At 40.8% G+C, this 27,988-nt stretch overlaps 1 protein-coding gene across 1 annotated transcript in view; it reads right to left on the bottom strand.

Annotated features, from left to right (window-relative positions):
* The window catches only part of LOC143281280 (glycogen phosphorylase, muscle form-like), a 36,587-nt gene that overhangs the window by 8,452 nt on the left and 147 nt on the right, over positions 1-27,988 (bottom strand). The window contains exons 1-14 of the mRNA XM_076586411.1: positions 27,788-27,988; positions 22,937-23,038; positions 21,588-21,770; positions 20,262-20,396; positions 19,327-19,438; positions 14,471-14,553; positions 13,590-13,733; positions 10,346-10,438; positions 7,072-7,218; positions 3,974-4,137; positions 3,103-3,217; positions 2,515-2,616; positions 1,610-1,816; positions 377-598 (exon numbers count right to left, since the gene is read on the bottom strand). The exon at positions 27,788-27,988 is cut by the window's right edge and continues 147 nt beyond it. Coding sequence (XP_076442526.1) covers positions 377-598; positions 1,610-1,816; positions 2,515-2,616; positions 3,103-3,217; positions 3,974-4,137; positions 7,072-7,218; positions 10,346-10,438; positions 13,590-13,733; positions 14,471-14,553; positions 19,327-19,438; positions 20,262-20,396; positions 21,588-21,770; positions 22,937-23,038; positions 27,788-27,988 — 2,010 coding nt within the window. The remainder of the gene's footprint in view (positions 1-376; positions 599-1,609; positions 1,817-2,514; positions 2,617-3,102; positions 3,218-3,973; positions 4,138-7,071; positions 7,219-10,345; positions 10,439-13,589; positions 13,734-14,470; positions 14,554-19,326; positions 19,439-20,261; positions 20,397-21,587; positions 21,771-22,936; positions 23,039-27,787) is intronic.

Genomic DNA, 27,988 nt, shown 5'->3' with positions numbered 1-27,988 from the left:
CCACTTCTGCACACTCACCACTATACCATCATGTTATTCTGTTCTGGCAACTGAAATACAAAGCAGTTTTCACTTGGAAGCATAACCTGACATGATGTCCAACAGGGCACTTGGAACACCTTAAATCATTATTTTCTGACAACCAGTCCATGCACTGACATGCTATGCCGCACAATTCAGCACTTCAGCACTGTTTCAAGATAAAAGACAGCATATAAGGAAACCAGTAGCCAGGAAGAAAAATTCAGTTGAACAGAAAACCCTGCCATTGACGTTGTTACCTGCTAAGTGAGTTCATTCCTATGGAAGACAGAAAAACCGCATGACCTCTACCAAAGAACCATTAGCAGGTGGGGGCATAGCAGCTATGGATCACCTGGAACTTCATGTTTCCAGTGCCAGAAGCCTCCGTTCCAGCCAGGGAGATTTGCTCGCTGAGGTCGGCAGCAGGGATGATCTTCTCAGCCAGGGACACACGGTAGTTCTCCAGAAACACCAGCTTGAGGCGGTCGCCTACAATGGGGTCATTGTTGACGATGTTGCCCACATTGTTGATCAGCTTAATGATCAGTTTGGCCATGTGGTAACCAGGGGCAGCCTGTATACATGTATATATTGTCAGTAACACCAAGTCATAGTTCATAACAACAACAAAAAACAACAAAAAAATCTTACTATGCAAAAATGTGAACACATACACAAAGATTGGGACAGCTAAACTGTTCACTATGTGATGCACATCCATTGTGACAATACTTCACCACACGGAAGTGTCCCCAAAACTGTCTTGAAATTGTTTGTCTGCGTGTCGCACACTGGGGGCAGGGCAGGAGAAGGATCGTATCATCTGTGGGGATGTTTTACAGAGTTGTAATGCTGATGCGAGTAATACTCTTGTGAAGACATGACTCTCAAGGTTTCTTTATTCTATTGTGTATAGTCTGACAAGATTTAACTAAAAATCTGTTGTTGTGTGTGTATATTCTGAACAGAAAACAAACAACTATTTCACACTTAGTGTGGAGTGATGGCCAAGTGGTAACACATCCAAGGAAACGAGAGAATCTGATTGCATGGGATCAACAAATCCCACACTCGCCAGTAATGCCTCCTCTTCTTCTGGACCTTGAGTGTGGGTATGAATGCTAGTCATTCGGAGGAGATGATAAAACGAGATCCCATGTGCAGCATGCACTCTGCGCACATTAGCTCTTTCTTTCCTGCAGCATGGTTTCCCAGTTTACGGGAATCTTACCCTTCCTATGGCACAGAAAATCGGTTCTCATGGTATGGCATTTGAACTCTGCACGAGTCACATCATCAGCGCTCGTCACCTATCCTTGACTGGGTCACCAGCAGGGCAGTGTTTATGAAAAGAATGGATGCCAGACAACCCCTCTCCATCCCTGGGCTGTGGGAAAGGGGCAGCTGCTACATTCTTCACGATGTGCTGTGTAGACACATGTACACAGAAAATAGAAAAATCAGCTTTATCAGGTGATAATTTTGATCTCTTACAACTGAATGATGAGAAGAGAGTACAATTAGCTGCTGCTACAGAAGCACAGACAGTGGGTGATGACAGATCTTACACACACACAGCACTCACCTTGCCACCAATCATGACAGTGCGTGGCACGATGGACATGTTGGGGTTCTTCTTGATGCGATTGTAGAGCGTGATGACATGCAGGACGTTCATCAGCTGGCGCTTGTACTCATGGATACGCTTCACTTGCATGTCAAACAGGGAGCCGGGGTTGGCCTTCACCCCGTAGTTCTGTTCCATGAACACGGCCAGCTTCATCTTGTTCTCCTGCACAACACAGTTTACAACAATAATAATAATAATAAATAACACTAACAATAATCAGCCTACCATACATATGTAGAGCACATGTTATCTCTTAGAGCTCATGGTGCTTTATATGAAAGAAAAAGTTACAGATTACATGAATCACATGAACCGTCAATTCGAAAAGCGAGGAATGCTGTGGAGTTGTGGTGGCTTTGTGGTACTGTACCCGACAAGGAAGTGAATGTAAACAAGTTCGAGTCACAAGTTCCAGTCCCATTTATGCTCCAGATTTTTACTCCCCCCCCCCTCACCCCACTCCTCCTGCTCCATTTGATCAAATTACTGAATGTTTCCGAACAGAATGATGTATCTTAACTTCTTTTGGACATTATCACTATTTTTAAGAAGAAACACTGATAAAAATAAAACACACCAAAAAACACACACACACAAAACCCAAACAAACCCAAACTCATTCTGAACTTTCTTGAGATTGATGGGATCTGAACTAAGTACATTGAGCTCATGTCTGTAAAGGCTTTTTGAAATTTGTCCAACAAAGTCAGCAACAGAACTCTGTCCACCATGGTAACTTCAGCAGGGAAAACCTTGCTATCTTGGCTGCATTTCTCACAAGGAATGGCAACCAACCACTGGCAGCATGAATCTGCATCCGATACATATTTACTGTGTTTCACCACCGCCCACAGACTGACCTGCTTGACCTTCATGATGTTCCTCAGCAGTTGCTCATCCTTGGACAATGGCTCCAGTCGCCGTAGCTCGGACAGCTTGGTCACCCACGTCTCCCCGATTTTCTGCCATTGTAACAAAGTCATCATTGAAAACACATACACACGCATACACACACACACACACACACACAATCACAGTCAGCTGGTCACACATAAAAGGCAGCCGGGACTTGATAAAAATGAAGACTTCAGTCTATGCTGCCAAGACTAGCAAGACATCAGATCGACAAAGCAGTGCATATTCCAATATGTCAAGCTTTTTCAGGCACAGTTAAGTCAGAAAAGGTGTGTGCCTGCTCTCTGTAAGGCACAGGGCAACACTCAGATGAATTCTGTTATTGCTGGATCACATGCATACACAAACCTTTTATTTCACATGCACACACAAACCAGCCATAATATTTAATTAAAAAAACACAAAATAACCACAACCAAAGACAGCTGTCTGCTGATTACACACTCTGTCATTCCTATTCTGTAATCAGAATGCAAAGAAAGGCTCAGAAACATGACGTGATGCAGGAATAATTCTACAGCATGGCAACTTACATCGGCGATGACATCAGCAAGTCCAGAGTTGCAGAGCAGAAGCCAGCGACGAGGAGTGATGCCATTCGTTTTGTTCTGGAAGCGTTGAGGGAATAACTCGGCGAAGTCCCGGAACCTGAAATACCAATAAATGATGACATGTACTAACTTGCTACACCATACGTGAACCCTATATTAAAAAAAAACCCAAACCAACCAACCAGTCAACTATTTGATTAGAAGGTTATCAGAACCGTCTGGATTCTCTCCCCCTCCTCACATTCTTTTCTTACTCTTGCCAAAGTAAAAGTCATATTTTGTTTCTGCTGAATGGTCCGAAATAAACTTCCTACAGCTGACCTTCACTTGATGGATAAGTTAGTTCCCTTGACTTGCACCAATGTTCAGGTCAGCCCAAATAAGCATAGCCAAACGAATTTCTTTCATTTGACATTAAAAATACTGTTCTCTCTAGCCAGTATCAATTCTAAAAAATATACATTGACTAAAAATACTGTTCTCTTTACCCAATATCAACTTTGAAGTATGTATAACACACACACACACACACACACACGCACACACATATACAATCTGAAAAGTTTTAAGAATGGATTTACAGTGCACTCAAAAACAGCTGTGGAGCTTATTAACAAAGTCAGCTTTTTGACACACGGCAGAAAATTCTTTTCTCTGAATGTTTCTTCATCAGGACAGTTCTGTGATCTACACTATTATTAACAAGCGAACTGCTTGTCCTTTCTTGCCACCAGTATGGCAAAGTAAGGTTTATAACAAAAGAAAACAAAACACAACAAGTGCAAAAAAAAAAAAAAAAACAACAACAAAAAAACAAACAAACAAACAAACAAAAAAACAGAGTTTGGCTGACGTTTCTCTCTTGATGATATTGGAGTGGATGGCAGCGACGCCATTGATGGCATGGGAGCACACGATGGCCAGGTAGGCCATGTTGATCCTCTTCTCCCCGCTCTCCTCCACCAGTGACATACGGCGCACACGGTCATTGTCGCCGGGCCACTTCTGCTGCACCACCTGTGCTCACCACACAACACTAATACTTCACTCACACTCTTTGGCTCTACCACCTGTGCTCATCACACAACACCAACACTTCACTCACACTCTTCTGCTCCTGCACCACCTGTGCTCACCACACAACACTAATACTTCACTCACACTCTTCTGCTGCCGCATCACCTGTGCTCACCACACAACACTAATACTTCACTCACACTCTTCTGCTGCTGCATCACCTGTGCTCACCACACAACGCTAATACTTCACTCACACTCTTTGGCTCTACCACCTGTGCTCACCACACAACGCTAATACTTCACTCACACTCTTTGGCTCTACCACCTGTGCTCATCACACAACACCTAATACTTCACTCACACTCTTCTGCTGCCTGCACCACCTGTGCTCATCACACAACACTAATACTTCACTCACACTCTTTGGCTCTACCACCTGTGCTCACCATACAACACCAACACTTCACTCACACTCTTTGGTTCTACCACCTGTGCTCACCACACAATACTAATACTTCACTCACACTCTTCTGCTGCTGCATCACCTGTGCTCACCACACAACACTAATACTTCACTCACACTCTTCTGCTGCTGCATCACCTGTGCTCACCACACAACACTAATACTTCACTCACACTCTTTGGCTCTACCACCTGTGCTCACCACACAACACTAATACTTCACTCACACTCTTCTGCTGCTGCATCACCTGTGCTCACCACACAACACTAATACTTCACTCACACTCTTTGGCTTCACCACCTGTGCTCACCACACAATACTAATACTTCACTCACACTCTTTGGCTCTACCACCTGTGCTCACCACACAACACTAATACTTCACTCACACTCTTTGGCTCTACCACCTGTGCTCACCACACAACACTAATACTTCACTCACACTCTTTGGCTCTACCACCTGTGCTCACCACACAACGCTAATACTTCACTCACACTCTTTGGCTCTACCACCTGTGCTCACCACACAACACTAATACTTCACTCACACTCTTCTGCTGCTGCATCACCTGTGCTCACCACACAACACTAATACTTCACTCACACTCTTTGGCTCTACCACCTGTGCTCACCACACAACGCTAATACTTCACTCACACTCTTTGGCTTCACTACCTGTGCTCACCACACAATACCAACACTTCACTCTTTGGCTCCACCACCTGTGCTCACCACACAACACCAACACCCTCACTTCACTCACACTCTTCAGCTGCTCCACTCAGCTCTTCATATATGGATCAGTGTTTCCTCACTTCACCTCACCCACACCTATTGCCCCACCTGGGGCACAGGCCACCAACAAGTGTTCTCCAGCCATACTGGACCTGTGCCACTAACTCCATGGCAGATCGGGAGAATGTGTCACAACTAATTATGATCTGAATGGGTAATTCCCTCAATTCCTCTTATTCCAGACAACATTTTGATGATTTTTTTTTCTTTAGCTGTCCCACCTTCTAGGCCTTAACATGTTTTGCTGCCCTATCATCTATGCTGTTTCGTTGACAATGGCCACAAAATTGTTTTTTTTGTTGTGGTTGTTTTCTCTCAATAGTTGACGAAGAATGACAAAAAGATTGACAAAGCTGATCTACTGAGGTCCTTTAGGTTTGGGACAACCTGACAGCACTGTACTCTACACTCCCCTTCACAACAGATCTCTGCGTCAATCAGGCCTAAGAGATACAGCCACCTGGAGTACTGGTCAGGAAATTTGAGTTAACACTCCCAAAGACACATTCCTGAAGTGGATGACATTCAACTGTCTGATCCCATTCTTCTTATTGCCCATAGCACACTTAACACTGGGCAAGACCCAGGCAATGGCCAAAAAACCCCACCTCTAATGGGGCTTGTACCCAAGTCCTCTCAGTCTTCAGTCCATGACACTAATCACTTTGCTAAAGTGGCATGCACAAAGATTATTCTATTCTTCCTCTTTTTCTATTTTACAGTGAAGCACAACTACCGTCTCAACATGTTAAAACTCAAAAACACTGCACAGGAGAAGAAATTGTTCTCTGCATGTACAAATCCTCAGTAACCTTGTAATTTGGTCCAAAGAAATAAAAGAAAAACGAAATAAACAAAGGGTATAAATCATAATTAACAAAGAAGAATGAGGAATCAGTTTTAAAATGATCACAGACTGGTAATTTTCACAGCACTTTAAAATCACAGCTGCCAAACTTTCAGAATACAAATTCATTATCATGTTTGGGGAATGGTACAAAGGGGTGGTCTTCATAGCTGGTGATTCCTCAGGCTGAATGTTTCTCCTATGTTTTACTAACTTCTCATACAAAGTGATGTCAATCCAGCTAATGTGTGAAATTCTGCAGTCACACTGGCAAACTATACAGAATGCTTGACTGGCACCTCAATCAGACAAATTAATGAAAGGAAATTGTTTCTTATACTGTTAATTGTTGATATATCTGGTTTCTTTCTTTCTTTTTTTTTTTTTTTTTTGTTTTTTTGTTGTTGCTGACTTTCTGCCCACATCACCTAGACTTACAGAATACAGAATACTTTATTATCTCAAAAAGAGAAATTCAAGTGTGGTGACTTAAATTCATCGTTTTGGTGAGAGCGAATTAACAGCAAGCATGTGTGCAGAACATTGTTTTCAGGTTGAAAAACGTGGATCAGTGTATGCAACCAAGCATGCGGTTTGAGTTTCTCAAGGGATGTGTTTTTATATTTTATTTCATTTTCACTTCAGACATCAGTTAAAAAAAAAAAAAAAAAAAAAAAAAAAAAAAAAAAAAAAGGAAGTAGAAAATTGTAATTTTGTAGTCAGGATTGAAATCCATTTAAAATGACATAAAAGTCATGAGGGTTGGCAGGTATGTGAAATGTTCTGACTGACAGGCCGGTGGGGATGGCACAACGCTCCAGTCCTTACCTTGAGGTGGCGAGCATTGATCTCATACATGATCTCCAGGTGGCGGGGCAGGATGTTCTCCAGCAAGGAGCAGGGCCAGCGCTCCAGGGCCTCAGGCAGCACTGTGTGGTTGGTGTAGGCACAGGTACGCACCGTGATGTCGAATGCCTGATGGGGGGGCACACACACACACACACGCACACACACATACAGGATGTCATGTCAAACAAAGGTTGTGCAAAGATATAAACTGTGGCAACAGACACACACACCCACACACATGACATCATGTCAAACAAAGGTGTGTGCAAAGACATAAACTGTGGTAACACACACACACATGACATCATGTCAAACAAATGTGTGCGCAAAGATATAAACTGTGGTAACAGACACCCACACACACACAGACCCACACACACATGACATCATGTCAAACAAAGGTGTGTGCAAAGATATAAACTGTGGTAACAGACACACACACACACACAGACCCACACACACATGACATCATGTCAAACAAAGGTGTGTGCAAAGATATAAAATGTGGTAACAGACAGACAGACACACACACAAACACGTACACAGTGACACAGAGGGCACATTGCAAAACAATGGAGTATATGCAAAACAATAATGTATGCACAAATATGCATGTGATGTCATGTTGTAGAATGTAATACAATTGTTTATTCACATATACACATTCTTATGTCATTCTGTAAAAACAGTCTATAGCTTTGTCTGATAGCTTTGGTGTATGCTGAACTATGGCTATGAAGACTATTTTGAACCGTTTAAACGAGGTCTGCGTGAGAACACTGTAAAAGTCGATCATACTGAATGACCTATATATTGACTGACCAAGTATAGCTGACAGTGACAGTGACAATGAGAGAGAAGATGGTTCAAGTATGAATCAATTGACTGGCCTCTCAAATTGATACTCTAAGTGTCATTTGTTGATTTCACTGAGGTTATGTGTTATATCCATAAACAGAGAGAGAGAGAGAGAGCCTCTCTGAGAGCACAAGCACATGTGTGTGGTGTGTGTGTGTGTGTTCAATTCAACTGTGTGTGTGTGGTGGAAGAGGGGCAAGGATGGGGGAATGTGTGTTTGCCTGAGAGAGAGAGAGAGAGAGAGAGAGAGAGAGAGAGTTTATATGCTTTCTGTTTTGTTTCCAATGCAACTGTGTGTGTGTGTGTGTGTGTGTGTGTGTGTGTGTGTGTGTGTGTGAGAGAGAGAGAGAGAGAGAGAGAGAGAGAGAGAGAGAGAGAGAGAGAGAGAGAGAGAGAGAGAGAGAGAGTGTGTGTGTTTGAGAAAAGAGAGTGTGTGTATACATGCGTATGTGTGTGTGTTTTCAATTCAGCTCTGTGTGTGTGTGTGTGTGTGTGTGTGTGTGTGTGTGTGTGTGTGTGTGTGTGTGTGTGTGTGTGTGTTTGAGAGAGAGAGAGAGAGAGAGTGTGTGTGTGTATGTCTGTGTGTGTGTTTTCAATTCATCTGTGTGTGTGTGTGTGTGTGTGTGTGTGTGTGTGTTTGTGTTCAATTCAACCCTGTGTGTGGTGAAAGAGGGGCGTGGATGGGGAGAAAGTGTGTTTGTATCCCTGAGAGAGACACAGAGAGAGAAAGAGAGAGACAAAGACAGAGAGTTTATATGCTTTGTTTTGTTTCTGGTGCAACTCTGTGTGTGTGTGTGTGAGAGGGGGGGGAGAGAGGGGGCGGGGAGAGAGAGAGAGAGAGAGAGAGAGAGTGTATGTGTATTTTCAATTCAGCTGCCAGTGTGCGTTTGTCTGTGTGTTGATCTATGTGTGTGTATGTGTGTGTGCGCGCGTGCGTGTGTGTGTGCGCACGTGCGTGTGTGTACATGTGTGCGTGCGTGTGCGTGTGATAAAAAAAAAAACGGCGATGGTGAAATGTACCGACATCCGAATGACAGGCCGCATGTGCGTTTGGTAGAGCGGGTCAGTAAAGCAGTCTTTTCAATTTGGCCTACTTTGTACGGGCTCCAAACTGATAAGCAACACTCCAGGTGTGGGCATACAAGGGTTAGGTTAGCAATGGTTTTGGTGGTTTTGTTGGATGTCTTCAGATTTCTTTTCAGAAAGACTAATCATGCTGTTGGCCTTGTTGGTGACTTGTTACATGATCTTTCCAGTTGAGGTCACTTTTTATGTCGACACCAAGATATTTCAAGCTGTCGACGTGGTCAAGAGCGTGTCCTTTTAGTTTGTAGTTGAAGTTGATGGGGTTTCTTCATGTTGAACAGGCGAGAACATTACATTTTTTGGGGTGAAATTCCACCCCCAACGCTGCTCCCAATCAGACAGTATGTTAAGGTCTCATTGGAACATCTTGCAGTCTTGGATAGTCTTTATAGTGGAGTAGACTATACAGTCATCAGCGAACAATCTGATGTTGGCCTTGATGTTCTGAGGCAGGTCGTTGATAAAAATAAGAAATAGGATGGGTCCTAGAACTGTTCCTTGTGGGACTCCGCTGATAATAGGTGCTGGCTCAGATTTTTCACCGTCAACTAAGACAATTTGGGTGCAATCAGAAAGAAAGGCCTTGATCCAGTCCAACGTCGATCCTTGCACACCATGATGGTCCAGCTTATGGAGGAAGCATTTGTGAGGGACCTTGTCAAAGGCTTTGGAAAAGTCCAGGATTACAATATCCGTCTGTTGTTTGCTGTCCTGGCTTTTGGCGACGTTGTGGAATAATGTTAACAGTTGGGTTTCGCAACTCCTTCTGGCTCTAAACCCATGCTGGGAGTTGTCAAGAATTTCATGTTGGTTCAGATGGCGCATGATGTTACTTGCGATGATGTGTTCTTGCATCTTACAGCAGATGCTGGTGAGGGAGACCGGTCTGTAGTTGGCAGCAGAATTACGGTTGCCTTTCTTGAATACTGCCGTCATGATCGCCCTTTTCCAGTTGTCCTGTACGCATCCATCTGCCAATGATTTAGTAAAAATGGTAGAAAGCAGGGGCGCGATCTCATTTGCACATCATTTCAACACTTTTGCTGGGATTTCATCTGGTCCTGCTGCTTTATATGGGTTGATGTTCTCTAGCAATTTGCGTACCCCTTCCTCATCGATCTTAAGACTGACCACAAAAGAATCTGGCACAAGAATCTGACTTTTTCATGCAAACAGTAGGATCAAAAATGGCAAAGGTAAAACAGCAACATTCTGAGTGGATTACACAAACACACACACACACACACACACAACATACCACTAATAACAAGCATACTTTGATGGTTGCCAGACTATCCAAAACACTGACCTTGTCCCAGCCAAGTCCCTCGATATCCACCAAGACACGCATCAGCTCAGGGATGGCCAGTGCTGGGTGGGTGTCATTCAGCTGGATGGCCACCTGCATGGGTCACATCAACACACTATTCACGCATCATGGTCAACATGGATTCCACAACACATCATGGTCAACATGGATTCCACAACACATCATGGTCAACATGGATTACACAATGCATCATGGTCAACATGGATTCCACAACGCATCATGGTCAACGCATCATAGTCAACATGGATTCCACAACGCATCATGGTCAACATGGATTCCCCAACACATGGTCAACACATCATGGTCAACATGGATTCCACAACACATCATGGTCAACATGGATTCCACAACACATCATGGTCAACATGGATTCTACAACACATCATGGTCAACATGGATTCAATAATGCATCATGGTCGACACATCATGGTCAACATGGATTCCACAACACATCATGCTCAACATGGATTCAACAACACACCATGGTCAACATGTCACGGTCAACATGGATTCCACAACATACCATGGTCAACATGGATCCCACAACACATCATGGTCAACATGGATCCCACAACACATCATGGTCAACATGGATTCAACAATGCATCAAGGTCAACATGGATTCCACAATGCATCATGCTCAACATTGATTCCACAATCTGATCTGACAAGATAGGGTCCAAAAATAGCACTCCCCAGCCCTCTCCATGAGAAATAGCCGAAGAGAGGGGATATGGCCTTCTTCAGTCCTTGTGCAAAACAAACATCTGCAATCAACAACCAAAGCAAATGAACTGAAAACTGTTCACAGTCATCTGCTTGTCTGCTCTGTTTAATGGCTTATCCAAATCTTCAGAGCAGTACTTTAACATCTTAAGAATTTCTTTCACTCAGAAACCAGGCAGTGTAAGAGAGAACCAGCTGTGGCTGTGGCCCTCCTTCATGTTATTGCTGATAGGAGGACTGCTAACCCTTGTTGTTGCAGCCCTACAACCTGTAAACAAGAAGTACTGTACAGTTCAGGGAAGTGATCATCTAATGTCCACGTTATCGGTTGACAAATTACTCACAGTCAATGAAAAAGAGATGGATACTAGTGATAAGCTTTCCTAAGGCACAGCTGCCCAGAATTCACAAAGGAACATCTGTTGTGATAAGCAAGTAATGCAATACAATCCCATCTACCACATAATTTGTGAAATACTAAGTTCAAAAAGTAACACTGAAGACTTGTGTGTTGATCACTTTTCATATTGTTCACCAAGACTTAGTCACAGGAACCAGTATAGAATATCAACACATACTTCTAAAGCAAACACCAAACTACTGTCTACTTAAACAACTGATAATAATTCACCATTAGATGTGGTGAGAAAATGTTGATGCATTTCATCCCATCAGCACTTTTGGTTGTATAACTTATGCACCTTTCATTGCACTGTCACACACCTATGGGATGTATCTGTTAAACCAATTTTCATCAGCAATTCATGGCTGAACATTAATGGGAAACGATCTATTTTGTTTCTTCCTGTATTCTAGAATGTTTGTAGATTGTCTAAAAACCCTTGGACTTGATCAGTCTGAACTGTATGACCCACAAGGAGCGGAAAATTCTGAAGTCATCTGCTGTCACAGCTGGTCAAAATGGCATTGTCTGGCACAGAGCAATCTCTGCTCATTTTTCTAAAGTTTACAGTCTTAGTACTAGATCAGGAAATGATGAATAACATGGATAGTGTGGAAGAGAGCTTGTGCAGTGGTGAGGGTGATAATTCAGGGGTGGACTTTGATTATGATGTCGAGTCACTACCCACTTCGTGACACAGAGTGAAAGTAGGAGTGATTAAGTTTTGTGATGGAGACACGTCAGTCTGCAACTGAAGGAAGTCAGCGGCAAAGTGAAAGTGAGCAGAACCAGTTGCCACCACAAGCACTGGCACTGCACATGTATAAGGTGGAAATGGAAGGCCATGAGAGAGGGGGCATGGCCTGTTGGCCATGTGCCAGTATACAGCTGGCTGGCCAGTTTCTTTGTTATCAAGCACTTGGTTTAACACTGGGCCACAGACACCCAACAAAAACAAATCTGACTCAAAATCCTGGAATCAACTGTGATGCAGAAAATTTTTAAACAGTTGATTTTATGAAAATATTGTTTGACTCAGAAATAAAAACAATGACAACAATCATATCATGAAATTGCAATAACTATCATATGCTTAACTAACTCCGGAATGGAACGCTATAGTGTTCCTGACGTAAGGTAGCGTTCTGGACGACGGAACGCTATAGCGGTTTCGACAATCAAAAATTTGTCCGTTTTCCTCATGGGGTAGCATAAAAATTGCAGCTACACCAGGCATTGCAAACGTGTCAAGGGTTGAATGGAAAGTTTTTTTGTGAGGTTTCCGTGACCATACACTCGCTGGCCAGCTGTTAAACATGGTACCCCACATGAAAAGCTAATCTGCATACGTACTGAAAATGGCGTCGCAGGTGATACAAGTGGAATTTTTTGGAGCATACTTGACCACGACAGCGGCTTTTTACTGCTGCTGAAGTGATAGAAATGCTTCAAACTGAAGGTGTCGACATCGACGAGGATGATGAAGACACTGAATAAAGTATCTGCAGTGAAGAAAGCTAACAGCAAGAAGGTACTGATAGTGACTCAGCTTCTGAGAGCTGTGAAGAGAGGGAGGGGGGTGGGTGTACACATGACGTTAGAAGAGGGGTCAGTGGGTCAAGTTCAGGGAGCTTCATTCAGTTACTTTGTGTTTTGTATTTTTTGTGATTTTTTTCCCCTAACCCTAACAAATGGGTCGTCTGCATGGGAAAGCAAGGGAGAAAACTATTCGTCCGGAGTGAGTTAAAAGTACAGTGTATGCGCAATCATCTTGCAAAATTTCAAGATCTCTTTGTATTTGAGGAAGTGGTGCATGTTTTTTTTGCACTTAGGAGAAAACCTTATTTTTTCCTCAGCACACTGGAATCACAAAATTGTAAAAATGTACGGCTGGCATGGGGTTAAAGAAGTTTTCAATGATCTTTGATTTCTGACACTTCAGTCTGATATGCTTCAGCTGTGTGTTCTGCAGAACAGCCTTCTCACAAGCAGATATGATTCACAGGCCAATTGCTCATCAATTTAATTTTTCTCTTTTTGTTTCCCCTCTTCTTTTCTGCTTTTCATCCACCTTTTAAAACTGGTTTCCATTACCTTCTCTGGGAATGCATCAAAGTTAGTCCTGACAGGGTCGCGGCAGCCGAAACGGGATGACTTGTAGCGGCGGATGATGTCTTGCAGTGTGGCAGCCACAAGGAAGTACTCTTGTTTCAGACGCAGTTCCTTGCCCTCAAAGAACTGCAAACATAAGTTTGTAGATGGAAGCAAAGTAAAATTCTTTACTCTAACAAACCACTTTCATATTGTTGACAAACTGAAACAAAGTCTATTTGTTAATCTTTCTTTTTTTCTTTTCTTTTTTTCTTTATCATTACAAAACAAATGCATGAAAACTGGAGGCAGGGAGAACAGTTCTTGTGCTTTCTTTTGTCACCTTGCCACCTATGTTAACAAAAGGTGCTGTCAATTTCTAAGCCAAGATGCTTTACAGCTTCTAAAAATATTAAAAACGCTGTAATTCTGTCCAAATGTCTATTTTCACACAGCTACCACTTGCACTAAGCTGCGCTTCATCTATTACGTTTACTTGGAAGCAAGTGAAATCGTAACTGCTATAGGACCTAATTTTCTAATACACTAAGTAAAAATCTCAAACATTCTCAAAACAAATTGTAAGTTTTTGCAAAGACAGAGATTTTTTTTTCAAATGTATAGCATGCTATATTCAGAGGTTACCATTTCCAAGATGAACTAGCATAGACAGAATATTCCATCACAAGCACAGACATGTGCATAAATGGCCATGAAATAATAATCTGTCAGTTTGCATTGACAGGGCTAATAATATTTATACATCTGTAGTTTTACTGCAACAGAAAGACAGAGCAAAAAAGAAAGGTATAGGAGATAGGACAGGAATATAAGTTAGCATGAGGGGAGGCAGAGAAAGGGAAGGGAAGAGAGAGCACACTCACATTGTCATTGGGGTACAGCACACGAGAGATGTTCTCTGCCAAGTTGCGGTCGCACACGGCAGTGATGTACTCGCCGCTGTTGACTGCAAACACAAGAGTTGCTTTATCTAGCTGAGCCACATGAACAGGCAAGACTTTTAAAACAATTCTAAGTACAGTAAATGTTTTTGTTCCTGAAAGAATGAGCTGAACTGGACTGTTTTCACAGAAGGAATAAAAATGCAAAACAAACAAAATTGATGGGCTGATGGGCATACACTGCGTCAGAGCACCCCAGAGGCACAATGTTTTTTTATCAATTTGTGATCACATGATTTCGGGATTTGCCATGTGACACTCTGAAGTCAAGTCAACACAGAGCATGGTTTGACCTTTCAGACCAAGGTGGAATACATTGGTATTCTTTGCTGTCAGCTTCTTGGTGGCACTGGGTGGGCACATGTCTCCCTGGAGGGGAGGAAGAGCCAGACAGAAGTGAATGGAAGTAAAGAAAAACATAATCTGAGCTTTATTTGGCTCAGGCTAACCATGAGCCATAAAGTAGATACTCCAAACTGATTTTTCAAATTTCAGATACAGATAAACTGTTTACATCAGTTATAGACCTTTTCATCCTGAATCCATTGGTGTAAATTTTATCAATATATGTTAAATGGTTCCGGAGATATAAATTTTTAAACACTTTATTTTTGGGCGAAAATTCACGCCAAATGAAAATGAAATGAAATAAGGATTCTGAAGGCTCATTACACTTGATTTATATAATGAAGATTACTAAATTTGATTTTACACTGTTCCCAACAGAATGAGCAATAAGCCTGATTTTTTTCAGATTCAGAAATGAACATATAATGGCTGGCTCATATGGCTGAAATCAGAAAAGTCTTTCACACATGTTAAAATTATAAACGTCATTTGAGATAATTTGACAGCATTTTCAAAACTTGATATCTCAGCTTCCATTTAAGCTACAGAAGTGGTTTTGGTGTCATTGGAATCAGAAAAAGGAGATCTATTGTTTGATTTAGCAATCTATGTGCATTTCTCAAAAAATAAAATGTTGAACAATTTATAGCCTTTTTTTGAAAGTTACACTTCAACCCTAAACAATCATACAGCAAAGGTTTTGAAAGCTTTTGCAAAATGCTGTACATTAAATAAACATTTTTTTGTGTGTAAACTGTAAACAATATGAAATGTTAATCCTGACATTAAGGTTCTGATTAAGAACTGGATAGTAACTTTTTAGTTTTCTTCTTAGTGTCTTCTTTCTTTACACATCGCAATATCACGTCAACTTGCAAAATCAAAAGAAAAATTTTGTAGCCTCAAATTCGTGTTTGGAGGTGTTGAGCTTGCTGTGCAGGAGGGTTATTGTTGGCCCCAAAGTGCCTCTGAGTCCCTTCTGAAGGAAGAGGGCTGGTCTGCAGGACATGGGCAGGGATCTGGTCCTTCACATTATGGGGACAGGTTGGTGAAGGGCATCAGCTTCAACATCTAGAGGACAGTCCCAGTTTCTTGAGGGCAGATATTTTCTGAGTGCAGGACAATGTAAGTGGGAAGGCAACACCAGTACAGTTGACGACTGATTTCATTCTAAGGCTGCTGCAAATCAAAGTCATTCAGTAAAAATTCATGTCAGTTTGTGCTCGGCGTTCGATTGCTTCACTGGTGTTTAATTGCACCATACTGCTCTTGAATATCATCAACTGAAGGCACCACCCAATATCTGTGAACAGGCACAACTTCAAATCCCACTGGAAGGAAAAAAAAAAGCTTCAGTATCTGCAACACTGTCCACAGCTGGGAACTTGAAACAATTTTTTCTGGCACTAGATTGTGACAGATACTGTACACATGCTAAGTGGGCATTCAACACATCAGTGACCTGGCCGATATAAATGTCTCAATCTCATTAAAAAAAAAGGCTGCAATCCACTGTCCTTGGGCAGTAAAGCTGAAGGGTTGATCTTCACTGCTCTGCTCCTGGTCTTCATTTCCATCAGCAGTGTTTTGTCGTCTCCTTCATTTGGGTTGTGAGTCTTGTGGCTCATCTGAATCAGAGCTCGCAAACTGTAGAGAAGCTCACACTTCTGCAGATCTTGAGCCTTCTTCACCAACCTATCCACTACACTGCTCAGTCAACTGGAGTTATAGCTCACATCAGGGAAAAGGATATGAAACCAAGTTGCCACCTGGAAAAAGAAATTTGCACTATTAGCATGCGTGCATCTGGATAAAGAAATCTGCACTAATATTAGCATGCGTGAGAGTGAGAGAGAGAGAGAGAGAGAGAGAGTGTGTGGTGTGTGTGTGTATGTTGGCATGTGCATATGTGTGTGTGTGTGTGTGTGTGCAGGCATGTGTATGCATGTGTATGTGTGACTGTGAGAGAGAGAGAGAGAGAGTGAGAATGAATTTTTAATTCTCCAGTACGCCCAATTTCAGACAATGACAGAGAGAGAGAGAGAGAGAGAGAGAGAGAGAGAGAGATGAGAGAGAGAGACAGAGAGAATGTTTTCTGTGTGTTTTTCCATGTACGTAAAAAATGTTAACCAGTAAAGAATTTAAAATAATATCAACAGGTAATGAAAATAGTCCACTTTATTGCTAAATATACTGAATTATTATTACTCTGGATATAAATTCAACCAAATACTCTGGCAAATATCAGCTGAAACTAAAAACTGGCAAAAAGAAAGCTGAACCCCCCCCTGAAAAGATTGTTGCACATTCTGATGACAACTGCCATGAACTTAGGACAATTCACACCCATACTCCTAAAATTTCTCCATATGATTTTTTTTGGTGGAGGAAAAATCGGTTGGGTTTCTCTCCTTGCTTCTTCCTTGCAGCTATTATCAGATCAAAAAAGAATAACTTCTTCTTTTTAAGTCCTGTGTGTGTGTGTGTGTTTGTGTGTGTGTGTGTGACCATTATTTTATACAGCTATTCATTTGAACAGTCATTTGATAAACTACAATTAAAATTGAGAGCCAAAGGAATTAGGCAAATTTAATGGATTTTTTTTTTATTAGTTCATTTTTTTCTGTTCTTTTCTTTCTTTTTCTCTTTTTTAACTGAAGTGTGTGTGTGTGTGTGTTTGTGTGTTTGTGTGTGTGTGTGCGTGTGTGCGTGCGTGCGTGCGTGCGTGTATGCTTGTGACCCTAATTCTACACTGCAATTCGTTTAGATTATTTTTTATTGTATACAAAAAAAGAAAATTAAGAACCAACTTGGCTACTTTAAAGGGCTTATTCATTCATTCAATTGTTTCTTTATTTTTTATTCTCTCTATTGATCTATCTATTTATTTACTGATAAATAACTGAACAGCAACTGAACATGCTGAGTGTAAGAGCTAAGCACGTAACTGCCGACTGAAAGAACGAAAGTAGAAAATTCACAGGTCACGTGATTATAAAAACGTTGAAATTCAGTCTGAAATATTAAATCAACGTGTATGAAACTTCACATACTTTTCTTTTGGTCATTTCTGAAGTGGTAACTAGACATCAAAACGATCTGTCTACGCTCATTAAAATTCAATAAGTTTTTTTTTCCACCCTACTCTAAAGCTGCCCATCGTAACACTTTGGTTTTGTTTATTGTTTAACACATCGGTGTTGTCTTTGAACAATTTTTGAAGTATTATCGGTTTTACAGCAAAAAAAAAAAAAAAATTCAGAAATAACCATTAATGAATATACTTACCAACAAGCGGAATCGATGACATTGATTATGAGTCTGAAGTCGTGAAAACGTCAACACTTTCACTCGCCAAACTGCGTTGTGCAGCATCGGTGTCAGCCATTTTACTCTAGCACTAGTCGAAATCCCGGCGCCACCGACTCAACTCTAACGGTTTTTGCTTTGCATCAGATTAAAACTGAGGCTTATAATTGTAGCAATTTTGTTGCTAAAGGATCGATCTACAAACTGACTGGCTGCACACTTTAGACGTTGAACCGAAGAGGTTTAAAATCATCTTCAAACATTTCACTTGATCTTTACACATAGTAAAAATAGCGCAACCACAGGCAAATCAGTATCTTCTTCTTCTTCTGCGTTCGTGGGCTGCAACTCCCACGTTCACTAGTATATACGCGAGTGGGCTTTTATGTGTATGACCGTTTTTAACCCGCCATGTATGCAGCCATACTCCGCTTTCGGGGGCAAATACTGAAATAGGTATCAAAACGAGGCTAATTTTGTCTTCTTTCATCACACTGGATAATATTTTGGGAACTGACCACTCACGAAAAGCGGCAGAGCAATATATCAAGCTGGTGTGATGCAGACAACATGAAGGAGACGGCATGATGTTATACGATCGTGGCTCTGGTGGAGTAGTTCACAATCGAATGATCAAAGTAATTCGGTCAAACAGAAGAAAATTAACTAATTGATCAAACAACAGAAAATGAAACTTTATTCCACAGTTGTTTTTATTTCATTCTAGTTCATATTATATAAGATATTGGCAAATAAAAAACTTCATAATTCGGCCACGGTCGCCGATTTTCCAGCTTTTGACGTCAGTTTGGAGTACCTTCATAAAACAAAAATTCTCAATGGCTGAAAGACCAGTGCCATCTACACCACAGACTGAGCTTTGGGTTTCCTTATTCCCCTTTCATGTCAGTTCAATTTGAACAAGGCATCAATCAACTTATTAAAAGAAAAAACAAAAACAAAAAATTGCTTGATTTTTTTATACTTCAGCATAACATTTTTTTTTTATTGAGTGTAGCAGTGTAAAGCACAGCAGGGCATACTAGGCTCAGGTTTGAAAAATCATGAACAAGCAGTTAAGATTTTCATGATCAGCTGAACCCTTTGACAATGGTACCCACAGAAATGAAGGTTGAAACTGTGTGGAGCCCGGGCTGACCAGAGACGCAGGGTGTTCACCGTGTTGTTCCCATAGCCTGGGACGGGGGTGTCAAAAGGCATGGCCAGAACCACCTGCAGGAACCAAGACAACATTACTCCACCATGTCTCCATGTAAGGCCAACACCATGCAGCACAACTGAAGGTCTAGCACACAACTGGGGTGTCTCTGTGTTGCTAACCCTCTACAGGCTGCGTCATTTGTGAAACTTCAAATGTTCAGAGATCTTTGTGTTACACCACCACAAATAATATTAAATAACTAAGTTATTTTACTACGTTGAAAAAAAAAAAATGCACATACACAAAAACTTTGGACTTTTTAGCAGTCAAGTGACTTTGTTCACCTATTCTTGTAACATCCTTGTGCCACAGCTGTGGTTTCTGTAGTGGAAGGATTTTGTTTTAAACAGTATTCTATTTTGGACTGGTTTGTTTACCAAATACAGGCAGTCAAGTGGATCAGGGAGAAATAAGGACTGACATTCAAAACAAATCATCAGTCAAGTCAGTCAGTAAACAAAGCACCAACACTAAAAAACTTCATCAGTCAAGTGAGTCAACAAAATGTGCACATACATTTAAAACAGTTTCATTAGCTGAGTCAGCTCGAACAAAATACATGCACACATATCAAACCTGATGATTTCTCCACCACACTGGAGACTGTATACCTGTCAGTTCAATCTTCAATCAAATACTCTGGAGATATGTTCTACTGCATTAAAAGGCACTGCCATTGATATATGGGCAGATCTAAAATTGAATTTGTCAATACAAGGTGGATACCCAGCCTGTCAATGACAACTCTTTTCTAATTTCTGGTTTCAAAACAACTGTCGGGGTGGGGGTGGGGAAGCAATGACAAAACAATGCACCATGGAACAAAGAAACTACCTGAGTATCCACCCATTTGGTGCGTCCATTGCCGTCCACTTCACACCTTCCGTAGAAGTTGACGGGCAGCATGTACTCTGGCCGGGACTTCTCCCAGGGGTTGCCATAGCGCAGCCACTCGTCTGGCTCTTCAAGCTGTCCCATCAAACTTGGATCATCACATTGTTTGTCTTCTCCTCATCTCTCTTACTGATATGAACATCACTGATTAAAGCCGCAATACAAAGCCTCAGCTGTTAAAGACAAACTGGGCAAAAACAGTTTATGTTTCACTGGGAAAAAAGTACCTCCACGTGCACGCGCATGTGTGTATGTGAGAGTTAGTGTGTGACTGTGTACACAGTGCATGAGTGTGTACACAGTGTGTGTGTGTGTGTGTGTGTGTGTGTGTGTGTGTGTGTGTGTGTGTGTGTGTGTGTATGTGTATGTGAATGTGTGTGTGTGAGCACATATGCTCACAAACAAAAATTGCAGATGCAAAGTTTAGCTTTGTCTTTTGTTACCAGTTCACCTGATAATCTGAAATACCAAGGGTAAAGCAGATTCATGAAATATAAATAATAATAAAATGCCATTGTCCTCACTCACTGTCAATTGCCACATGGACAGATAATAATGATATATATCTGGCTGCAAAAAGTTCACCACAGAATGAAGGTACAAAGAAATTTACATTTGACTGGCTGCTTCTCCAATTATTTTTCTTAATCTACAGATGTCAACTGGTGAAATCAATATTGTAGGCAAAACTCTAATTTACCACCCAAATGACACATGGCATTTTATTATGACAGCTGAGTGAATGCAAGACTGTCATAACTGACAAATGAAACACAGGCAGAAAGACCCACACAGGGAGTGAGGTAGACAGTGTGAATGGAGGGGGTGAGGAAAGAAAATATAGCAAGACTTTTGAGGTGAGGGGGAAAAAAGAGAGAGAGAGAGAGGGAGAGAAAAAAAAAGAAAAGAAAAACAGACAGAAAAACAGAGAAGACATTGTCCACAACAATTATATTAACCCCTTGACTGCTGTTGACCAGAATGCTTGTCAGTCAAGGGCTGTCACTGTCACCTCCCTCTGATAAGACAGGGCGTACAGTTTAGGATGTCAGTCACCGAGTCAGTACTCTGTATCTCGACTTCTTCTTGGGACTGGATTACTTTTGGTCAGTTAAATCAACCACATCACTGATAAGCACACAGTAACTGCACTTCAAACTTAACTCACGGCACACTGATCTCATTTCATCACAGTTCATTCATCAGTCTTGGACAGAAACTAGCTCCTTTTTTTTTTTTTTTTTTGCCCTCCCCAAGCACCAGTACCTGCCATCCATTACTAATCCTCTGGGTGAAGATTCCGTAGTCATAACGGATGCCATAACCATAAGCAGACAGACCAAGCGTTGCCATGGAATCCAAGAAGCATGCTGCCAAGCGCCCCAGGCCACCATTGCCCAGACCTGCATCCTGTTCAATCTCCTCCAGTTCCTCAATGTCCAGACCCAGCTGGAGGAAAGAGAAAAACATTTGATTCTGACAGGTGCCACAGCCAAGTGGTTAGAGCACTGAATATTGGCGAGTCCTAGGTTCAAATCCTGGCTGCAGCTAGTTGATTAAGGGTGGAGATTTTTCCAGACTCCCAGTGCAGACCCGCCAGTGCCTGGACCCCTTTTGTGCATATATATATGTGCACATAACATATGCAGAACATCAAATACACATGTTAAAGACCCTGTAATCCATGTGAGTGTTAAGTATGTTATGGAAACACAAACATACCCAGTATGTATATCCCTGAAAATGGAGTTTGGATGCCTAAATGGTGGGGTAAAAACAGCCATACACATAAATGGGAGTTGCCGTCCACAAATAATAATAAAAAATAACACCTAAAAAAAAACCAAAAAACAAAAAAAACAAAAAAAAAACAACAAAAAAAAACCCCCTCAGATTTCAGAGCGTTAAAAAACAAGAGGGGTTAACAACCCATAACTTTCTGTTCCACTGAAATGACCACACACCCATTTCATTGAAAAAATGTGAAGAAGTAAAATTTTCTATTGAAAATTTCCTGTATCAAATCTGAATTTGCTTGTTACTACAAAACAACCATCTTAACAATAATATGATTTAAAAATTATTTAGAAAGTGAAAAAAGCACTCCAAACCTTTAAATTGTTTTAAAAATATCATTTGTACATATACACAAAGTACATATCTATTATATATACATACATGTTTAACAATTTATTATTTAATCTTTTGTGTATCAGTATGTATGTTAGCACAGAATGTAAGATATCCACCCACATATATGCAGATGTGCATACTTTTTTTCCCCTTTGATGTTGCAAACTCTTTTCTTTTTCATTATCAATTGGAGTATATTTTTCTATTACAAATGTTTTATCCACAACATTAAAAAACTTCTTTTTTTTTTTTCAAATCAACAAGTAAGCTTTGTGACCAGGTCAAATTTTAGTGTCACATTTGTGCTGAGCAGTCAAAGAACAAAGGCTGTGTAGAGGACCTGCAGCGTATGGCTGCCTTTATCGCAGAGACTGGGGTGTCCATCTCACAATCAAGCAGAAGAAGGCATCAGCTTGTGGACAGTATATCATACATGTATATGTAATTGTCAACCCAAAGAGGTCCCCTGGGAATATGCTCACCTGGTACATGGCCTCATCACATGCACTCTGGATGCCCACATTGACCATGGTGTTTGTCAAAGTGCGGCCCATGTAGAACTCCAGAGACAGGTAGTATACACGCTGCACACAAACACAACTCCCAAGTAAGACATTGAGTGTTCTCTCCGCAGCAAAAAGTTATGACTGTCAAAACAGAACAGTGGAAATGGATAGCATGCACAGACAACAACTGATATAACACAACCACTACGGAAGACCACAATGACAATGATCATTCACTAGATCAGTCCTGCAGATGATCAAAACTGATCACAAAATCTTAGTGTTTGACACAAGCTCGACACTGACACAAATCCCTCAAACAACTGTTATGGGATGCTGTTACTAGTGTTAGTGTTTAACACAAGAAATACTTCAACCACGACAGAGAAACATTAACTTCAAGCTAATGATCATAATAATCTTTGTCTTCCTGAAACATTTACAAAAACTGCAATAAATGTAGTGGCCAGTGTCATTATATAATTGTATTTTCTCCAAAGATAGTATGTTGAAAAGCGAAAATGCGAGATGATTTCAGTGATGCCACCTTTGTGGCAATTTTGGCATTGTTCAAGAACAAAGGAGCAAATATGGACAGCATTATCTCTACAGAAATTTTGCTAAACATTGCTAGAAAATTCCTTGCTAATACAGTAATATTATCTTCTCTAACATCTCTCCCTGCCTTAAGATCAGTTTGGCTTCTGCCCTGGTTGCAGCACCACTGATGTGCAGTGTTCACTGACATCACAAAGGCATTCAGCACTGTAAGCAGTCTTTGCACCAAGCTGGGATGCCCACAAAAATGCAACACACTCATGTATATGTATCTCTTCAATGACAACATGACTGGGTAAATCTTCTTTGAGGGCGAAAACTCCTTTGCAATAGAATATCAAATGGACTGACCTCTGATAAGTCTAAAGCAGGGCTATGTGCTCACCCCTATGCTGTTACTTTTTTTTTCACTCAGTTACTGCTTCAATGTCCTAAGACCGCACAAGACAGACAGTAGTAGAGATCTCTGGTGGTGGCCTTGTGTGCTACAGGGCACATACAAACAACTCTAACTGAGCCGCTCCACTCTGTCAATGACTTGGATCTGGGGAGTATGTATCAGGCAATCTTGATAGCTTTCCTGTTCAATCTCCATCAGCTCTTTACATGAAACATTGAAAGAAGACAAGAAACTCATTCTTGAAGCCCTTTTTGTAAACAACTGTACCCATATGGCACACAAGGACAGGCATCTGCAAACCATCATGGACTACTTTGCACAAACATCCAGATTATTTGGGACTGATAATCACTAAATCAGCATGGGAAATACAGAGGTACTCTTCTGAGCAGCCTCAAACAATTAAATTTATATAACAAAGTCACAGCCAGGCGTCAATATTGATGGGAATCAATTGAAATGTGCCAGCAGCTTTAAGCATCTGGGCAGCGCAATCTGTGTCAATGAATCACTGGATGAAGAGGTCCGTGTGGGTTGCCAAGTTCTAGGGAAAGCCTGAGATTGAGAATAAATCTGATTTTTTTTCCAGCAGAAAGGTGTCCAGCTGTCCACCAAACTCAAACTCTAAAAGTCTAAAGGGAGGCCTTGGTCCTCTCTCAACTTCTTTATGAAACATAAACCCTGTATCATCTGTGCATGAAGCAGCTGGAATAGAGTCGCACAAGAGGCAGATGGATGCTGAGAATGGTGGATAAGATTTCATGACACATTCAGCCATCTGGGGTGTACAGAGTAAGATAGCTGTGAGTGGGAGCAGAAAGTGGCTGTATGGAAGTGTCCAGTGAAGAAAAATCCCTTAAAAGGCTGTTTTTTGTTGTTGTTTTTTTTCTGTCCCTTTTTTGTTTTGGACTGTCAAGCCACATGTGCTGTCATCACCGAGTGTCAAGATATATACTATAGCCGTTATAGAATCCAATAACTAAAAACAGCATATATGTCATATGCAATCCTCCCACCTTCAAAACGAGGCCTAAACTTAAATTTTCTGGACTCTTTACAGTTTTACCTTACTTCAGACATCAAGTGCTCAACTGGTAAAAATTGTATTTGTAATGAAGTGCAACAGGTGCCAAATGAACAAATTCAATAAAAATGTTGCTGACAGTGGTGAACTCTCTGTAGTACACACTACATGTGTTGGTTTTTTATGTTGTTAATTTTACAACATAAACTGATGTTTTAATTTTTACTGCAGAAAGTGATGTTTCTAGACAAATTCTGGTTTACCCCTGCTGCATGATTTTCCACATAGATGATAATGTTTAACTGATTTCCATCTTTACCCTCATGATCATATTTTCATATTTATCCAATATATGTAATATATATATATATATATATATATATATATATATATATATGTATTGTTCATGCCTGTATGCATAAACTGATAAAGTGTGTGTGTGTGAGTGTATACACACATGTGCATATTTGTGTTTGTGCGTGTGCGTGTGTGTGCGTGTGTGTGTGTGTATGCATGCATTTGTGTGTGTGCATGTATAATAATAGCAGAATCATTATTTTCTTATTTGTTTTTGTTCTGACTGGGCTTGATTTTGTTTTGACTTGCACTGTAATGTACTGGGCTGGACTGTATAGGATGTATATTGCATTTATAAAACAACCTGTTGTATTTCATTTTGTCATGCAGCAGACTTCTCTGTGTGAATTTCAGACTGCTCTCCCGAGACTGAGCATGTTGCTAAATTGCTGTGTCACCCATATTTTTGACTCACTTGTGAAAACAAAGTGACTATATCATAACCCCATGTTCCGTTGTGTGTGTGTGTGTGTGTGTGTGTGTGTGTGTGTGTGTGTGTGTGTGTGTGTGTGGTGTGTGTGTGGTGTGTGTGTGTGTGTGTGTGTGCATTTCATACAGAACAATTTTTAGCGATTCTTTAAATCTCTTTTTCTTCTTTCCTCATGATTCCTTTACTCGATAAAGCGCAAAGTACAAGTAAGTCTTGAAGGCTCTGCCTCTTGTTTCTTTCTTTTTTTCTGCCTGCAAACAGAGAAAGTGTAGATTTTTTCTGTATAAGTTACTCTAACTTCGTCTAAGTGGATATTTATTCTACAGACGTTTGCCAGGGGCAACCCTTTTGTTGTCGTGGCTTCTTCTATGTCAAGGTGAATGCCACACATGGGACCTCAGTTTATCCTCTCTTACATAATACTCATATAGCTTATAGTGGTATACAAAAGCACATTTGAACATACCAGAAAACGACAACAACAACAAAACAAGACACAAACACAGATTCAGAGCTTGCAAATTTATATGAGAGCATGAGAAGAACGCATACAGAACACCCACCCAGAAGCATACAGTGGTACACACAACAAGGAGACTTCATAAGAGAGAGAGAGTGAGAGAGAAACTGGGAGGGGCATAGGTGGGCTGAGGGGATACTGACACTGAGACAGATGGCTTCACATCCATAGTCAACATGACTAAGTTCACCCACAGTCCACAACTAATACATTTATGCATCCATAGTCCTCATGACAAAGTACATCTAAAGGCCACATAACTTTAGAATTAAGTTCATAACCTTTTCTTTGGTTTTATATAATGTTCATCACTTGGAACACCTGTTTTCTGACAGTGACAATGGTGAAGGATTTGACAAGCCTGATGATAATAACTAAATAAGTGATATATTGATTTTGACAAAGACAGTGACTGCAATATATTTCAGAGCAGCTATCAGTGATACTGGGAGTATGTCTTCTTATCAACCCTGTGCACCTATAGATATATGAGAGCATCACTGTGCTTTCTGTATCCACTGATAACATGTAGCATAAACCCTTCAGAACTTTTTTCCACTCTGCTCTATCACTTCCTAATAATGTAAAATGATCTCCAAGTCTTGTACAACCTCACCATCCTCACACTTCCACATGTCCCTGAAATGTAGCAGAATCATCAAAATTATTTGATGCTGGCCGCACTATGGTTACAATATACAATTATTGATTATGATTAACTGCATGATTCATAATGCAATCTATCTCTGTTGGTATGTATCTATCCATGCCATTGTCTGTGTATGTTCTTTCTTGCTTCATCATAAAATGTCCGACTTTGTGTGAATAAACCTATCATTATCTACCCTTTGATTCCATTTCATTGGAAATGCAACATATTTCTTGGTCTTGTGTTTTCCTCTATCATTCAGGTGTTTGTACTCAAAGATTTCTTCAGTTTATCATAAAATCAAACTGTGTCAAAATTCTCTGACTTAACAAATTAAAAAAAAAAATCCAAAACAAAACAAAAATCAACAACAGCACCTTTTTTTTTTTTTTTTTTTTTTACGATCTTTGCTGTTTTCACTCATAATGTGATACAATAACTTCAGGTAACTAGAACTAGCAATGACACAGCAAATAAACTTTTAAAGGATATGTGTCATGTGGCCCATTATTCTCCACTACTATCAATGCTGTGTCCCAGTTCCGGACTTCTAGCACTTTTACCACCACCTGTTCAATGGGCCCGGACTACAAACAAAAGCAACAATGCTAACATCGGTACCACTGTCAACAAAACGAGCAGGACAATATCTGTGAAAATATTTGCATGGACGATTAGTAAAAATAACGAACTGATCGTACACACGAATTTCATCTGGTGATCTACAATAAAAATGCTGAACGAAAAAAAATGCTGAGTGAGGGGGCAGTCCGAGACTTCATAACACGGCATAAGCCGAGCCAGAAGTCAACGAAATGACTGACTGAGTAATGGGGTGAGCTATGGGGTGAGCTATTACTTTTCTCTTGAAGTGCACAAAAACTCTCACCTTTGGATCGACGTCATAGTAGTGCTGTTGAGTTCTCATCCATCTGCCCACGACATGATCACGGACTGTGTAAGCCAGAGCGAAGTAGTAGTCCCGAGGAGTTGCAACGTTCCTGTCTTTAACCAGCGTGTAATGGAGATGCCGATTAAAAGATTTCTTCACGTTTGCTACATTTTCCACGGGTGCAATCCCGCGGATACT

The sequence above is a fragment of the Babylonia areolata genome, chromosome 4 (genome assembly GCF_041734735.1).
Source record: "Babylonia areolata isolate BAREFJ2019XMU chromosome 4, ASM4173473v1, whole genome shotgun sequence".
Lineage (NCBI taxonomy): Eukaryota > Metazoa > Mollusca > Gastropoda > Neogastropoda > Buccinidae > Babylonia > Babylonia areolata.
This window is presented reverse-complemented; position numbering and strand designations above follow the sequence as displayed.